The sequence below is a fragment of the Pinus tabuliformis genome, chromosome 3_2 (genome assembly GCF_031772625.1).
Source record: "Pinus tabuliformis cultivar Carrire ecotype Pingquan chromosome 3_2, CPIR1, whole genome shotgun sequence".
Classification (NCBI taxonomy): domain Eukaryota; kingdom Viridiplantae; phylum Streptophyta; class Pinopsida; order Pinales; family Pinaceae; genus Pinus; species Pinus tabuliformis.
This window is the reverse complement of record NC_142302.1, coordinates 1,150,967,252-1,150,984,388: the sequence shown is the minus strand read 5'-3', so window position 1 is coordinate 1,150,984,388 and position 17,137 is coordinate 1,150,967,252. Positions and strand designations below refer to the sequence as shown.

The window sequence follows — 17,137 nt, the reverse complement described above, 5'->3', positions numbered from 1 at the left end:
AACATTCCAGCCAACAGATAGTAGCAAATTATTTCTAGATAGTGCACAGATCACTCCAGGACCATTTCTACCACTTGGGTTTGGGCCATTTTTCCGAGTTCTGCTTAGCTTGCATAGCAAGCCCAGGTTCCAAAATTTCAGCTCATTTTCTGTACTCTTTTATCATAAAATTAATAGAATGGCTCAGATTGTGTTGTTGGACATTTTGGTGTTTTAATTGTATATGAGTTCCAGTTAATTTATTGTTCCTAGTCCATTTCTTGTTTTTAGCTGTTAAATTCCAATTAGAAATATTACAGTGGTATCAGAGCTATGATCTTGGCCAGTTGTGGGCCTCAAGCTAGGTGATGACAACACCAAAAAAAAAAAAAACTAAGAAATCATGGGATCTAAAGAAAGGTTAAAATCAAACAACATGGCAGTAACCTTGAATGAGGTGATTAGGATGCAACAAATGATGATTGATGTGGGGGAGTAGCTGATTCATACCACAATTGGGAATCAAGACCATTCTCAATTATACAACAAATCCACTATGCCCAAAATTATGGATAATGCATCAAGATGGCAAGACATGATTGCAACTGATGTGGAGTTATTGGTAGCAAATTGGAGGGCATACCAATCATTGGGGCATGACATTCAGGCGTCCCTCTCTTTTTGGGAGTTCTGCGAACTAAGAGACTGATGCAGAAGCATCTAACTTGGGTCAATCGTTTACTAGAGGAGTTAGTTTGTAAAGTAGGATTTAATTAATTAATGTATTTTTTTAATAGTTTTAAGAGAGAATGATGATTATTGTAAATAGGAGAAGATTCGAGAGTATTGTGGAAGGTTTGAGAGGATTATGGATTGGTTAGCTCTTATCTATGGATAAGAGATTGGATGAGATATTTTATGGTTTATGAGAGATATTTTGGGAGTTTGTTGAGGCTCTAGAACCTATTTTGGTTGAGATCCATTTGTATAAATTGAGGTGAGCCTATGAGGCATGTAAGATGTAGAATTGTGTGAGTGAGTGTGAGGAATGAGAGGCCAATCATTGGGTCATGATTTCTCCTATAATTATTTTGTTTATTAATTAATCATTTTCTGAGAGTTTATGTGCATTTTGTTATTGGGTAAATTTCAATATATTTTTGGTATTATGGTGTGTGTAATTTATTATTGCAGACCCTATGGTTAGATGTAATTTACCTGCATCAGATTTTTGGTATCAGGGCTGGTAGCTTGTTTGAATGTTGAGTTTTTCGCTATGGTTGCCATGCTTTCTAACTATTTGTGATTTGTGGCTACATACATGGGCGATTTCATATTCTTGCAAAGTTATTGCAGATTGATGGAAAGTGCACTGAAAGTGATTACAACTGCAATTATGAATAAAGAAGAAGCCCAGGAACGACCTTGCAGTCGTTGCAACCCACTGCGGGAAGTCATTACTCTGCTTTCGAGTGTTATCAAATTCACAATGCAGTTTTAAATACTATCGAAGAAGGCAAATATCACACTTGTGACATTGGGAGTGAATTTCTTTGAGATCGGTAGTGCGTGGACATGTAGATCTATGCATAATTTGTTGCCACACTCTATATAGATATGTTATTTTGTTTGGCAGCCATTGAAGGATATTCCAAAGAAAAGAGAACACGTGGCATCGTCAACAACGAGCAGAAGAATCGTTTTCGGCGGCGTTGTAGGAAGAGGAGATCATGTTTCCAGGGGGTGAGAGTTTAACATAGATTCATAATGAGTTAAAAATTTGTGTAATTTGATGACGATTCCATTTGATAGCTGCAAAGAGGAGCCGTCCACAATTATTGAAGACATTTCGTGTGCTATCAAAGAAACATAATACTCTCAGATAAAAGTTGAAGTATTGAAGGGAGAAGCACCCCGTGGAATCTGGGTTGAATGAACTTTGATAAATGTGCAGTGCTTAATAATTACAGAGGTGTATTTCTTTTACAATATTCACATGGACAAGCATTTATTTGAAAAAAAATCACTTCACGTGGAAGTCACACTTTGGGAGAAGTTCTCACTACTTAAAGTTCACGTGGATTTCAAGGTTTACATCTTTATCTTTTTGGTATTTGAAAGGGAAGAAAATAGGTGTCACTCTTATTTTACCACAAGGCTTTGAACATTAATGGAGTTTTTTTATAAAGTGATATCAAGAGTAAAACAATGATAAAGTAAAAAAGAAAAAGTCCAAGTTGAATACTTAAAAGTTATTGGATCAATTCAAGAAAGTCATGACAAGTTCTTGTTGTCAACTCAAGTAGAAATGGTAAAAAGTTTTCTCCATGTAAAGATGAATTCACAAGTGAATTTGAGAGTTTAAGTTGAAGTATGTAAAATTTGAGGTAAAAGTAAATAGTAAAGGTAAAGGTGTTGTATTAAAGGTGAAAGTAAACAGTAAAGGTAAAGGTGAAAGTAATTGGTAAAGGTATGGTGGGTTTTATGAAGATAAAGAACAAGTGGTTAGAATAAATGTTGAATGATAAATGGTGAGTTGTTGCACAAGGTTTTGAGTGGGTGATATATGGTTTCATAAAACCATGTGTGGGTTTGAGAATGCATAGCTTTATTTATTCACGGATTATAATGATGGTAATGTATGAAATGGTATATGCAAATATCATGAATAGTTTATATATACCATCAACAAATTTTCAAGGTATTTTAATTTATATATGGGTTGAAATCTCTCTTTAATTAAATGAAGAGTTGATGTTTGGAGTCAAGGAAATTTAGAGTCAATTCAAAAGTGTCATTGATTGTAATGGGTGCATGATCGGTAGAGCCCGACACCCAAAAAGTCTGGTCATTGTGAGGACAATTTGAAGAGTTACTGCAGTGGTTGTTTGCAGCAAAAAGGAGCAAGAAGTGCTCAAGAGTAAGGTTCAAGTGAAGTGAACCGTTGACCAAGTTTAGAGGAGTTAACTTGGCAAAGTGATTCAGTTGCAGGTTACAGTGAAGAAGGTGAAGTTCACAATAGAAGATGCAGATTCCAGAGAAAGGCCACAATGATGCCATAGCAATTGGCATTCGTGATGACGAGAAAGAGATTGCTGAATTAAGGCATGACTTGATGTGCTAATGGAGTTTTTACAAAGACAAAGACACGAATGGGTAATAAAGAGAACAATTAAATGGCCAATCCAACAATTGATGGAGAGAAGACAAAAGCGTAAACTAAAAATTTTAGAAGCAGAGAAACTCCAGACAAATATATACATTTGCAAACCAGAGCAAGGATCATTGCTTGGTGACAACGATGATGAAATGAATGTGGGTTCGATTCCCACAAACGATGCTACAGATTGTTCAGAAGACCAACATGAAGACCTGAAGATAGATTCATCTGTCAAACCTCATGTTTTTAAATCTAACCATTGGTGTGTGCATGTAGGATATGTTGCTGAACAACAAATTGATACAGACATGAAGCAAGTTGTTGATGAATTGGAAAATGATGGGCCAAATGTCAACATGAGAGATATTGCAGCAAAACTAAAGTTCATAGAAGAATGGTTGGACAATCCAAAGTCAGAGTGTGACAACAGACCTTCAAATCAAGAAATATGGCGCAACAAAAGCATAGAGATCGACAACAAAGTTCAGCAAACAAACAATAATGTACACCAACTAGAAAATAAGTTAGATATTGAAATTGAAAATATGAAGAAGATGATGTTGAAAGAATCTCAGGAAATATTCATTGAAGAAAGAAAAAGCAAAGATGACCATAGATTACTAATTACTGAACAATTATACATCAGCAAAGAGGGAGGACAACTACAACATAAAGTTTGGAAGCCTGGAAACCAGAAAAAGACAGCCACAGAACATCAACAACATAACAGAATACATGATCAACGACAAACTAAAGTTTGGGATCCAGGAGGAGTTTTATCATCTATTGAAGATTAATGGTCGGGAGGCCATGATTTTCTTTTACCTGGGGAGTCTGATGCAGGAGCATCTAACCTGGGTCAATTGTTTACTAGAGGGGTTAGTTTGTAAAGTAGGATTTAATTAATTAATGTATTTTTTTAATAGTTTTAAGAGAATGATGATTATTGTAAATAGGAGAAGATTCAAGAGTATTGTGGAAGGTTTGAGAGGATTATGGATTAGTTAGCTCTTATCTAGGGATAAGAGATTGGATGAGAGATTTTATGGATTATGAGAGATATTTTGGGAGTTTGTTGAGGCTCTAGAACCTATTTTGGTTCAGATCCATTTGTATAAATTGAGGTGAGCCTATGAGGAATGTAAGATGTAGAATTGTCTGAGTGAGTGTGAGAAATGAGAGGCCAATCATTGGACCATGATTTGTGCTGTAATTATTTTGTTTATCAATTAATCATTTCTGAGAGTTTATGTGCATTTTGTTAGTGGGTAAATTTCTATATATTTTTTGGTATTATGGTGTGTAATTTATTATTGCAGACCCTATGGTTAGATGTAATTTACCTGCGTCAGAGACATGCACAAATAAGTGGGAATTTAGTGGAATTATGCAAGGATGATGAGGAGGATCAAGGCAGAAGATGAAAAAGTAGTTGAAGGGGCCATGGTTGGCAACAAGACAGTTGAGCATACAACCGTTGGTGAGACGCCGACAGTTGATGAGGTGATAACAACACACCACAGGTCGATGAGGTGCCGAGAGACATCTCCACCGTTGATGAGGAGCCGATAGGTATAGAGGCATCCAAATCTATGACAGAGCTTCCAGACGACAGTCACCTACAACTGACCGGTGAGGGTGTTGTATATGATGGGTTGTCGGTGGAGCAGTTGGAGGTTCAATTTGAGGTTGTGATGGAGGAGGATGCGCAACCATCCTTGGGATTAGACATTGATGAGAGGTAGTGCGGAGAGCACATGTTGGGATTCTAGCATAGTTCGCTTCAGAGGCATGCTGACGGGGTCCACAACATTATTATCTCACCCTTATGCATTGGATGGAGAGAGGCGGAGTTGTCTAGACAGATCATAGGGGATGACTAGGTCAGCAGGGGTTAGCGGCTTGAGTTGAATATGGTACATAGGAGATTGTACATTCGATGCCTCCTTTGGGATTGGATGGTGAGAGGTACTGAGCTGGTACCTGAGGGAGCAGGTTAGGCGGTTGGCTACATACATGACCACATTTCAAATTTTCAGCAGAGGTCATGGATTAATAGAGGACTACGAGGACCAGATGGTTGTTGGGATCGAGGTGGGAGTCCCCGTCACAACACGGGCTTGGTTAGTGATCGTATTACCAGTGTGATAGGTCCGGTGACCGAGCTCCCACACATTTTCAGATCTCCATCAACACTAGTGTTGGGTTGGATTGACAGGGGTCAGGCAGAATCCGCGGGTTGTCTGAGGATGTTGGGCATGCATGGGACTGTAGTATGTTCAACATACTTTGGCAGGGGCTGTTCGAAGGAGGTGGCATCAATAGGCTATTAGACAAGGCATTATATGGAGACAATGCTCCCTTATTGGCATATTGGACGGAGCTACTGAGGATATGCATAGTTGTACCATTCTCGTTAGCATGTGAGAAGCTAGGCTGCTGAGGTCTACCAAGGTAGATGAGGAGGTGTAACCCACTTCATGGTGGATTCACTAGCAGAGTAGTGGATGCATTGACACATGTGGGATGGTCAAGGATGCAGGGTGGTGCGAAAATTGGCGTAGGGGTTAAGTGGTGCACAAAGTCGTGCCACAGAGTTTAGTGTTCTGCAGAGGAGCACAAAGGTGCATGGAGGAGCGCCGTAGTGTGTTGGATTGCGCTATGGAGTAGGAGGAGCGTCTCACATTGCATTGAGTACATGCGGGGAGTGACAGGTACAGTGACACATGCAGGACACGAGACGATACAAGATGGTATAACAGTAGTAGGGGGTATCCAGTGGTGTACAGGGACAAATCGTGGTGTACAGTGGCATATGGTGTGGCATAACGGGCTCTTGGAGCGTTGCCTCCAAGGAGACTTATGGACAGGGACATTAGGGGTACCATTGGGTGCAACTCACCCAAGATCAATGAGGATGTTGTTGAGCATCTGGGGACGCTATTTAGCAGTGACAGGTCTTCAATTGGGTTATCAACAGATTCGAGGCAGAGAGAGGGACGTCCATAGGATTACTCTTCAGTATCCCTGCAGACTCTTGATCATACCCTTGGGGACCTACCCACCCATCACTCTCCAGTATTGCTTACAGTCGCAAAGCGTTTGGTTGCTGCCCCTTGATGCTCTCAATACAGGCAACAGGACATGGGAGGCTCACCCTAGGCAGTTGGATGAGACATAGTGTGTCATGGGCAGGAGGGAGACTCTCCAGTTGAGACATTTGGTGGGTGCACGAGATGACAGATACAGGCTTAGGGATGGCATGGTTTATTGCCGAGGTAGCATATGTTCCACCCTTGGGCTCACACTTAGGGAGGTGATTGCGAGGGAGCTGCATGATGCACTTTCGGCGAGACAATCCGAGGCATTATATGAGCATGAGGTGCAGTGGATGGTAGACCTCGTCTACAGGCAAATGTTTAGACTCCAGGCAGTATCTGGGTGCGCTTTCAGGAGGCAGGATAACATATTTCACTGTGTGGTCTGGCAGGAGCAAGGCAGATTGGCATGCGTGGGACAAATTCTTAATACTTGGGTTCCATCTATCAGATACATATAGGGGTTAGAGACGAGGCACAGAGGGGTCCCAACAGGTAGCAGTAGGTCACAACCGCAGGCAGGGAGGTTTGGGAGTTGTGTATCTCTAGTATGGCTATGGGATCCAGGGATCCAGTTGATTGATAGGACACTCCATTCTATGATGAGCAGGATCATGGGAGAGGGTGATCTAGTTCACCTTGGGTGTGACGCATGGGAGATCGCTGAAACCTCCATTGTATGGTGAGGTATATTTATCCTGTTGCTGCTCAGGACTGAGATTGACAGTGGATGGGTAGACATTGACATCATGGAGATGCCTGGGCAGGATAAGCTTGGCCTTCACAGATATTCCACCATCAGGTTTCAGGAGGGGAGGATACAGTCTGAGCATGATGGGCAGTTTGTCATAGTTAGAGTGGCGCAACGTCAACATGGTGGCACCCTTCTGAGACTAGCATGGGATCTGGGTACAACAAGATTTGGCGGTTCAACTACCCTCAGGGGTGAGCTGGTTTCTACAGGGGGAGATCATTCAGATCTTCCATTGGGTTCTAGTGATTCGCTGTTGACATGGGGAGTGTCACTAGTATGGCAAGATGTTCAACAACGAGGAGTGGTTCAGTGGCACATTTGGGACCCTGGCATTGGCTAGGCCAACGTTTGGAGCAACAGGATATTGCTTGAGGACAAGCAATTTTTGGTGGGGAGGATTGTAATGTTCCCAATTTTTGTGAGTGCAAAATTCACTAAGGAGTTTTGCCAATTTTTGGTGATATTAAATAAAAAGGAGAAAATATTATTTTGTGGGAGAAAAGTGGAAATTATTATTTTAATGAAGAATGGCGACAAAGTAATATTTTATTAGTGGAAGGTGGGGACCACCAAGGGAGAGGGCTAGCAATTATAAATAGAGCTTGGAGGCCTCCATTTGGTATCTTTTGATTATTTGACAATTTAACACTAGTTCTCTTGAGTTGCTTAGCCAAGACAATCTGTGCTATTCAACACAAGGAATTTCTGAGCTGGAATTCCACCCTCATTTCAGAGAACTTCAAGTGTCTCCCTAGTGAGGCAATTTGGGGAGCTCAATTCTGAGCTTCCATTGGACATCATTGTAGGAGTTTACTCAGCAATGCACATTTCTTGAGCATAGAGGTATTTTCGTGGAGCACATTGTGGGAGCACACATGGGTTAGAGGCTCCGGGCTTTTGCAGGGAATTTTCTTATTGTTAGACTAGAGTTTGGACAACGATTTGCTAGGTTGGATTGGAGGTTATTACCTAGGTCGATTTTCTATCTTTTGGTAGGGGCACATAAGCTATTTGACCAAGTGTTGCGCTGGGGTTTAAAGAAGTGGATCCAGGAGAGATAACGGCTAAAGGTAGGAGGTATTTCTTAGTGGAAATTGTGTATCTCAGGGCATAATGCTCCCATTCTGGCCTAGCCTGGTCTGCCCAAGGAAAGAGTTGAGGTGGTGGTTGAGAAGGCAGGATGTAACTCTTCTTTGAGTGTGCTTTTCCTTTGATCCACCCTCTACAGTTTGACCTACAATGGAGGTCCACATTCTATTACTCAACATAGTAAGATAATCAGTGGGTAGAACCTGACTCCTTTTTAGTAAATTTTTTGGCTCAAATCTAAATCTATTCGGAATTGATACCAGGATCAATATCTTCTATTTATATATGTAATGTATAATAGGGATATACACCCACGATCTAGAACTTCCGATGTTCAAAAAATTGAGTGGGTCAAGGCAAAATAGTAAATTAATAGAAAAAATTACACTGCAGGATAGGTCGAGTTTGTCCACTTATTAATTGGCTCCTTATTGGACTAGGGAGACCAACAAATAAATCAATTAAAATATTTGGCTAACCTAAGATTTAAGAAATTTTAATTTGAGCTGATTTAATTAAAAGGAAGGGAGAGCAAGGCACTAAGTTTGAACAAAGCATATACAGGTCTGACTGTTCGATCACGCTCCATCTACATGCCATTTACAAAATATTCTTAGGCAAATCAAAAGAAAACTAAAGTACAGGATTGGTACCACATAGCAAGGTTACTTGGGAGCGGGAGCAAAAACGGGGAGCAAGAACGACATTTTCAGAAGCTCCTGGTTCAGGAGCGATTTTGGGAGTGTTTTTTATATAATATATATTATATTTTTTATATTTTGATGCATATATTTCAACGAAAGCATGTAGAATGATGAATTAGATATAAAAAACATAAAAAACATAGATTGAACCATATAACAACAATCATCTAGAAGTTATAATCTTCATCAACCACATCCACAAGTTAATAACATAGTAACATACAACATATTGAGTCTCATGATTCATCAATCTTAAAGTTTCAAGCTTTCAAAATTCAATATATAACATTTATCATAATTGATCACCAAAGTTGTACTTGTAAGCTAAGTGTAACCATTACAACAAATACTATCTAACATGAAATGAAATGTAACAACTTTCAACTTTCACAAAGTATCATATTCATAATTCATTATTAATTAGTTATAATTGCCAACTTCAAACTTAAAACTTAAATTGTCATATATTGTTTACAAAAAATATCATAATAAATATGAAAGAGTCAATAGTTATAAAAACTACTAAAAACTAGAAAAGACAAGTAAATCTATTATCTATTGCAAATGCTTGGGCCTCTTGCCGCCACGAGAAATGTCTAATTTTTTAGTCTTGTTGGAAAAGCAGGATCTTTGTCATTAATATCATCCTCTAAGCATTAATATCCAGAGGTATCTTTGTCATTACCTCTGGATCTATATAGGGATATTTGTCATTAATATCACCCTCTAAGCATTAACATAAGATAGAAAAAACATAGCATGTCAAGTCAAGATTTTGTTTGAATGATGCGTACATTTTTAGGCGGATCATGATAGAGGAGTTCGACAACCAATGTCACTAACATAAAAGTACATAAAGGAATTGGTGCTCTTGATTAAATACGAGTTCCATACCCTAATACATGACAAAATCCAATGGAAACATTGCAATCCCCCCAATCCTGAAATTTTGAAAAATTGATAAGTTTGCTGGATTTTGAATGAAATCTAAAATTCTACTTTGTCCATATGAAATCCAATGAGGTTGGAACCACTCTCAAACATCCAGAGTCATTTCATGGTAATGTTAAAAATTTAAGTAAAAGTGACATTCTCCTTAATCTTTATATTCATGATCATTCTTTTACTTTAAGAATTTAACATTACCATGAATTGCATATCAATACTGGGGCCATAGGGTTGATCATTAGGCCGCCCCACTCAAAACTTAATTGTTTCTTTGAAAAAAAATTGCATTTGGAATATTACTGCAATTTTTTTTGCAAAAAAGACTAAACTTTCCCGAAGAACTAGGGAGCATTTCTTTTTCCATGAGCAATTTCGGGAGCGTGCTCCTGAGTCGCTCCCACCCGGAGTGCGAATTGGGGGGGGGGGGTGAGCTCGTAACCTTGTCACACAAAGTTCCTTCTTCATATTAATTACTCTAGAAGACTTGGAATATAATGATATCCATGAGGATACAAGAATACATATTAAATGTATGAATAAGAATGATGATACAATGAGAGTTAGGACTCTGTATATATAGCCAGGTAAGTAACCTTTCACGAACAGGCATGCTTGTACAGACATGCCTCTTTGCTTAACTAATTATTAACTAACTAATCATTATTACAATTATTTATATTTATATTATTTATATATTTTATATTCGTAGCATTGCCTTCCTCCTCAAGAAAGCTTTGTCCTCAAAGCTTGTTGATGCAAAAGGCTTGATCTCTTTTTCGGTTTCGAATATCTTCTTGTCTCGACATTGTCATGTTCGTTGATACAAGTGACAAACAAAACTGTTGCACTGAGAAGGGATCAGACCATCCTAGATTAATCATCTGTGGAATATTCTGATCATTGGGATTTTGTAATGAATTGTCATCATAAGACTGGATTGAGGTTACATCAATATTCTTTGGAACATCAATTTTTTGTTTCTATTCTGAATGGCCCCGATACGTAGCATTGTTGAATTGTCTACTCTCATGACTCAGATGTCGATAGGGAACTTTTTTGGTTTGACTTTCCCTTATTAAGTGTGCGGATTTTTTTTTGATTTACTTCAGGTGACGATGTTGTTGAGCTGGTTACAAAACCTTCATTTGAGATGTTTATCATCTAAACTGCAACATCTAAGTGTCTTTTCTTCAACTGACTTGTCTTCTTCTTGAGTTGTCATATACACTTGATCGATGTTCTTTTTTCTTCAACCTGAATTTCTACATTTGTTGATTTTGACGCTTTCTTTTCAACAAGTTGTTGCCACTTGTTTTTCAACAACTTCTTATACTTCTTAAGCTTCTTAATTTGCGTTAGTAATTTTTCACTATGGTCTCTAAGTTGAGAAACTTTTTCATTCTTGTCAACGGTGATTTTGCCAACTTCCTTTTGCATATTTTGTATCACTTTTCTACTTTCTTGAAGAACTACTTTTGAGATTTCTTGTATGCCTTTTGGTGTCACTGAATCTGGCTTCAAAGTAACATCTTGTAGCGTTATTTATTTCTTTTTGTGTGAAAATGTCAAAAACTTCATTTTTTTGTATTTAGAATAAAGGAACCTAGGGTTTCCATCTAGGGTGAGCCCAAAACAATGTCACCTAGATCACTCCATAGAGATTGAACAGAGAATTGTGATATAAAAGTATAATCACCAATGTTTAATTGTAATTCGGTTATGTCATATTGTTTTCTACCCAAGCCGTCTAAACTCTCAATTATGTTAGACTCTGAAATCACCAATTGGTTAGCAAGGTTAGAGTTTATATAATTTTTCCCTTCAGTGGGAGAGATAGAAATAATAACATCTTTTCTTGCAAGAGTCCCATTAATTTTGAATAGGACTGGAGCAGCGCAATGTGAGGTTCAAAAAAATCTTCCTTTATTTTCGAACTAGATGCCATTTTGCTGAGATGAACTTTCTTCAAATTCACCCTCTTTAACTTATAATCTTCCTTGGTTATTTTAACGATTTTTTTAATAACTTCAAACTTCGATTTTTTTATTTATTTTTATTTTTTAAAGATTCCGCTTCAAAACTCCTTTATTTTATTATATCCCTTTAACCTTAGTAATAAATGTCTTATGTTACTTATTTATAGAGCACCAAGTTGCAATAAATGACCAAATCGACTGAAGCAGCTTATGAATAGCCTATCACCGCAGATTTTATCTTGATTCAATTAGTGAAGTCTGTCGGCCCAACACCCAATTAGATAAACATTGTGACCTTCAACGGTTGTGCCCCTCTTTTGAACGGGTGCGACTTTACAATGAATAAGAAAGACATCGGAGATGTAACATAAGCGATCAGTGACTTGGTGTTAGACTACGGGGAAATGTAAACAACAAGACAAGCCGTGGGAAAGACTGTTTTTTTTGTTAATATTGAAATTTGGCGATGGAACATGAATAGGAACAAGGGCTATAGTGTATGGCAGATGAAGGGGAACTTGATTGACACGACAACGGAACAGGAAGGCCAACAGTTGCTGGTAGTAAGCAGTGGCAACTGGCGGCAGCGTGGTGTAAATTTGATATGGCTTAAACAAGGTGGTTGAGGGTGAAGTGCAGGTTGGACAACGACGCAGGGTGTCGGCAGTTTCCTCCTGTCGAGTATGGTTTGTGGTGATGGAAATAGCAATGGCAGTGAGACGATGGTGGCACAGGCGTTGGAAGGCTACGGAGGAGCCAACGACTGAACGATGATTGGACAGGAAAGAAAATGTAGAGGAAGTGTGTCTGGGTAGGCCAATGACGTGGTGGTTCGGGTCAGAAGTACGTTGTGTTTGCAGTAGCAATCCGCAGTGGAGAACGGTCGGTCGATCTCTACTTTGTCCACGGTGGCTGGCTATGCCATGTCTGTGGTGACCCGTCAACTGTGTGGAGTTGTCCTATGGATGGCGGCTTGCAGCAGTGGTATTTTTTTTTGCGGCTGTGGTTATGGAAAACAATGAGTTTGAGTTACGCAGTCATTGGTCAGCGGATGGAGAGAGGTGAGTTGTTTTTTATTTTTTATAATTTTTATTTTCGAAAATGTTTTTTTTTTAATATATTTTCTTTTTATCTTGACTTTTTTTTAATAATTATTTTTATTTGTTTGTTTTTTTTTTTTTTATGTTGATTTTTTTTAAATATATATATATATATATATTTTATTCTTTTATTTATCTTTTTTTTAATGTATTTATTTATTTTTTCCAGTTTATCTATATGGCCAAAATCCTGATGGCGAGACAGGGAAATTCCAAATTGTAGCGAAACACATGAATTGTAACGACAACAACGTTGGCGCAAGATTGATGGCCAAGGACTGGGTCAGAGAACAAGCTCTGTGCAGCGGTTAAGCACCCTAGAGGACCGAACTGCTCTGATACCAAATGAAGTGAACAAAGTTCCTTTTTCAGATTAATTACTCCAGAAGACTTGGAGTATAAAGATATCCATGACATAACAAGAATATATATTAAATGTATGAATACGAATGACGATACAATGAGAGTGAGGGCCCTGTATATATATCCAGGCAAGTACCCTTTCACGAACAGGGATGTCTGTAGAGACATGCCTCTTTGTTAAACTAATTATTAACTAACTAATCATTATTACAATTATTTATATATTTTTTATTTGTAACAGACTTGAACATAACAAAATACTCTTAGGCAACTCAAAAAACTAAAGTACAGGACTGGTATCACACAGCCTTGAACATATGACTTTATTAGTTGTAGAAACAGAATAATTTCCAAATATAAGAATTTATATATTTTCTAGAAATTTTTGGTGATTTTTTAAGTAAAATAATTTTATTCTATAGAATTTGGGTGAATCTTTTTTGGAAAAAAATGAAGATTAGTGAATCATTTTTGAAAAAAGGAAAAGTTGTCAAATGAGAAAATTTATCCCCTAAAGTTTTCCTGCATTAAATCATATATTGCAAGAATGGAATTAAACAAATATCATTGTTCTGGAGGTGAGAAACGAGTTTCTTGATGTTGTTGGAGAGACACTGTTTCATCATTATTTCTACATTTAATTACAAGTCACTACCTTTTTGATTTCACCATTGGTAATATTACTGCGTTGATGTCATGATGATAATATATGCCATGTGTAGCCTTGGAAGCCAAGAAATAATTTGCATGGTTTGAGTGTCTTCTCTGTGCATATTTCATCTTTACAATCAATTTGGCGGTGACAAATGTTTGTCAAGCATTTTACATTCAAAAGTAGCATTTATATAATTTCTAGAAAATTTTGGTGATTCTTCAAGTAAAATAATTTATCCTATACTATTTGGGTGAAATCATTTTTGGAAAAAAAATGAAAATTGGTAAATCATTTTTGGAAACAAGGAAAATTATCCAAATGGGAAATTTTAGTCCCGAAAAATTTCCCTGCATTATGTCATATATTGCAAGAATGAAATTAAATAAATATCATTGTTCAGGAGATGAGAAACACGTTTCTTGATCTTGTTGTTTGAGAGAACTGTTTCGTCATTGTTTCCACATTACAAGTCACTACCTTTTTGACTAAACTGTGTTCACCATTGTTAATGTTAATGGGTTGATGATAATACAGACCATGTTTAGCCTCGGAACCCAAGAAATAACTTGCATGGTATGAGTGTCTTCTTTGTGCATATTTCATCTTTACAATGAATTTGGCCTGAAAATTGTTTGTCAAGCATTTTACATTGAAAAGTAACATTTTATATAGTTTCCAGAGAATTTGGTGTTTTTTCAAGTAAAAGAATTTTATCTTATAGAATTTGGGTGAATCTTTTTTAGGAAAACATGGAAATTGTGAATTATTTGACAATAAAAAAGGGAAATTAAAAAATTTCGCTGCATTAAGTCACATATCATAAGAATTGAATTAAACAAATATCATTGTTCTGGAGGTGAGAAACAGGTTTCTTGATCTTCCTGTTGGAGAGACACTGTTTCATTTAATTACAAGTGACTACCTTTTTTGATTAAACTGTATTCACCATTGGTAATTTCACTGGGTCGATGTAAATACAAGCCATGTTTGAGTGCCTTCTTTGTGCAGATTTCATCTTTACAATGTTTTGGCCTTACAATTGTTTGTCAATCATTTTACATTAAAAAGTATCATTTGTGCAAAGGAGTTATATTTTATGAGAGTAATTTCATGGTCTTTTATCATATTCAATCCTATTTCATAATAAAAAAAACGTACCGCCCCATAGTTTTAGGCCCTATGGACTCTTTCATGAATATTTTAGAAGAAATGCAGAGGCGTGTATGGTTTTCATTCCTCTGCTCGGCATCACTTGAAAGTGCATCAATTTGTTGTGCATTCTTATTTCCCTTTCCCATTCACATTCCCATTTGACCAACAAGATGTTCACTGACAGGTATCTCGACCAGAACTCTCTATCTGGAAGGATTCCAGATGCCTTTTACCAACATCCTTACCTAAAAGAAATGTAAGTCTCCTTCTCATTGGTTTGATACAAGTGCAATTGGTTTCAATTTTCCATGCATATAATATTAATCAATAAGAATATTAGGTATTCAACATGCTAAACCATCAGGAAATTTTCCATTGGCATCTTGATTGATGTATTACATCAGTGTTGAACCCCCTGTATTCATGCATCATCAATGTTTTACCTTGTCAGAAGTAACTGCTTTCAAAGTTCTCAAGATTCAGTGTTCGAGGTATGTTAAATGAGGAAAGCTTGGCTAAAGGATTTTGTGTGCTTCTCTCAGGTATATTGAAGGAAATCAGTTTCGCCCAGGTGTCAATCCAATTGGTGTCCATAAAATACTGGAGGTATCTGATACAGAGTTCCTGTTCTAGTAGTTTTCTCATGCTTCTAATTATGGACAATTATGGGCTTCACTCTGCGCTCTCTCTACTCCAGAGGATAAAAAAATTTCATCTGTTCCCAGCAACTTTTACTATGGGAGGCTTTGTATTGGTAATTTCTTGTAGAAACTCTTTATATTGAGTATTCGACACATTATCTCCAATGCGATGAAAAACACAAGAGCAGGCTTTTCAACACAATATTGTATTGTGCGTTTAACTAGACTGCACAAAATATGACATTTAAAAATTCCTTTTCTTCTCGAGGGAACTAGCATGTATTTCTAAAGCAATTATTGATAAACATAGGACAAGGAAGGAAAAAATCCATGAAACCACCTTGTGCTGGGAAGCTGGGCAGTGTCATTCTTCTTTCCTCTGTGGAAATTGAATCGATGCTTTGGTGTAGTGTAGTTTAAACTCTAACAGCTCTTTACATGGGCTTTTGTATTAGTAATCTTATTTTATTCAGGGACTAAGTCTCTTATGGGAAATATTTAAAATAACTCTCTGGGAAAAGCATAAATTAAGTTCTCATGAGAAGTTTTATTCTACTTTTGCTGATATTGCATTTATTTTGGAACATGGACTGTATTTGCATTTGTGGAGGGATTAGTTTGAAAATTATAATTTGAAAGATGCAACGAACAATCGTGACTTTAATACGATCATTTCTCTATGGCAGAGTGGGATTGAATCCCACCATGCCTGGCAATTGTAACCTTAATCTCACATACTTGTCTATGTAGAATATTTCTATATGATATTATCTCACATGCTTTACGGATGTGATTGTAGATGTGTGCCATAGAAACAATTTTTAAGAGTGCAAAACAATCATAATTGCATGCATTAAATTAAAGAAGTGTGATATCTGTCTAAAGCTTGATTTTATATTTCTTTTTATCAGAAAAGGGAATTTATGTGAAAGTTGTGAATTATTTTTATTCTTCAACCTGACCCTTCGTTTATTTTATGAATTATAAAAATATATTTATATTTTTATACCTGAGCTCTCTTATACCCATATCTAGATTCCGGCTTTTACAAAATCTGGCGGATCCTGGTAACTTAGGAATATCTTTGTAAGGATGATGGTCAAGAACCACAAGGGAAGTTTTGACTCTGAATCAAGCCATGTCTTACTGGGGCCTCTCATAAAATGATAAACCATAAACCATAAACCAGTCTATGTCATTCATATATATATATAAACTCCTATAATTCATAAAATCAAAATCAATAGAATTCACGACTTTCAAACGATGACCAAAACATAGTATACCGTTTTGCCAATATTTTTGAAAGGCACAAAAGCTGACGCTGGGCATAAAGGGCAAGTCCACAAATAAGTTACAACTGAAAAGGATGAATGGTTATTTGTAATGTTCGAATTAATATTTAGACACTTTCCGGAATTTTAACTTTTGAATAGGCAAAAATATTCTGTATCGAGGAGAGAGGAAAAACGCAGAGCCGCCAGATCCTACCGATTAAAATGTGCTACGTTAAGAGTT

At 37.2% G+C, this 17,137-nt stretch overlaps 1 protein-coding gene across 1 annotated transcript in view; it reads left to right on the top strand.

Moving 5' to 3' along the window:
- The window catches only part of LOC149184802 (Leucine-rich repeat (LRR) family protein), a 121,191-nt gene extending 105,017 nt beyond the window's left edge, over positions 1–16,174 (top strand). Inside the window, exons 10-11 of the mRNA XM_089417709.1 lie at positions 15,163–15,234; positions 15,521–16,174. Coding sequence (XP_089273835.1) covers positions 15,163–15,234; positions 15,521–15,611 — 163 coding nt within the window. The 3' untranslated portion in view covers positions 15,612–16,174. The remainder of the gene's footprint in view (positions 1–15,162; positions 15,235–15,520) is intronic.
- The last annotated feature ends 963 nt before the right edge of the window (positions 16,175–17,137 follow it).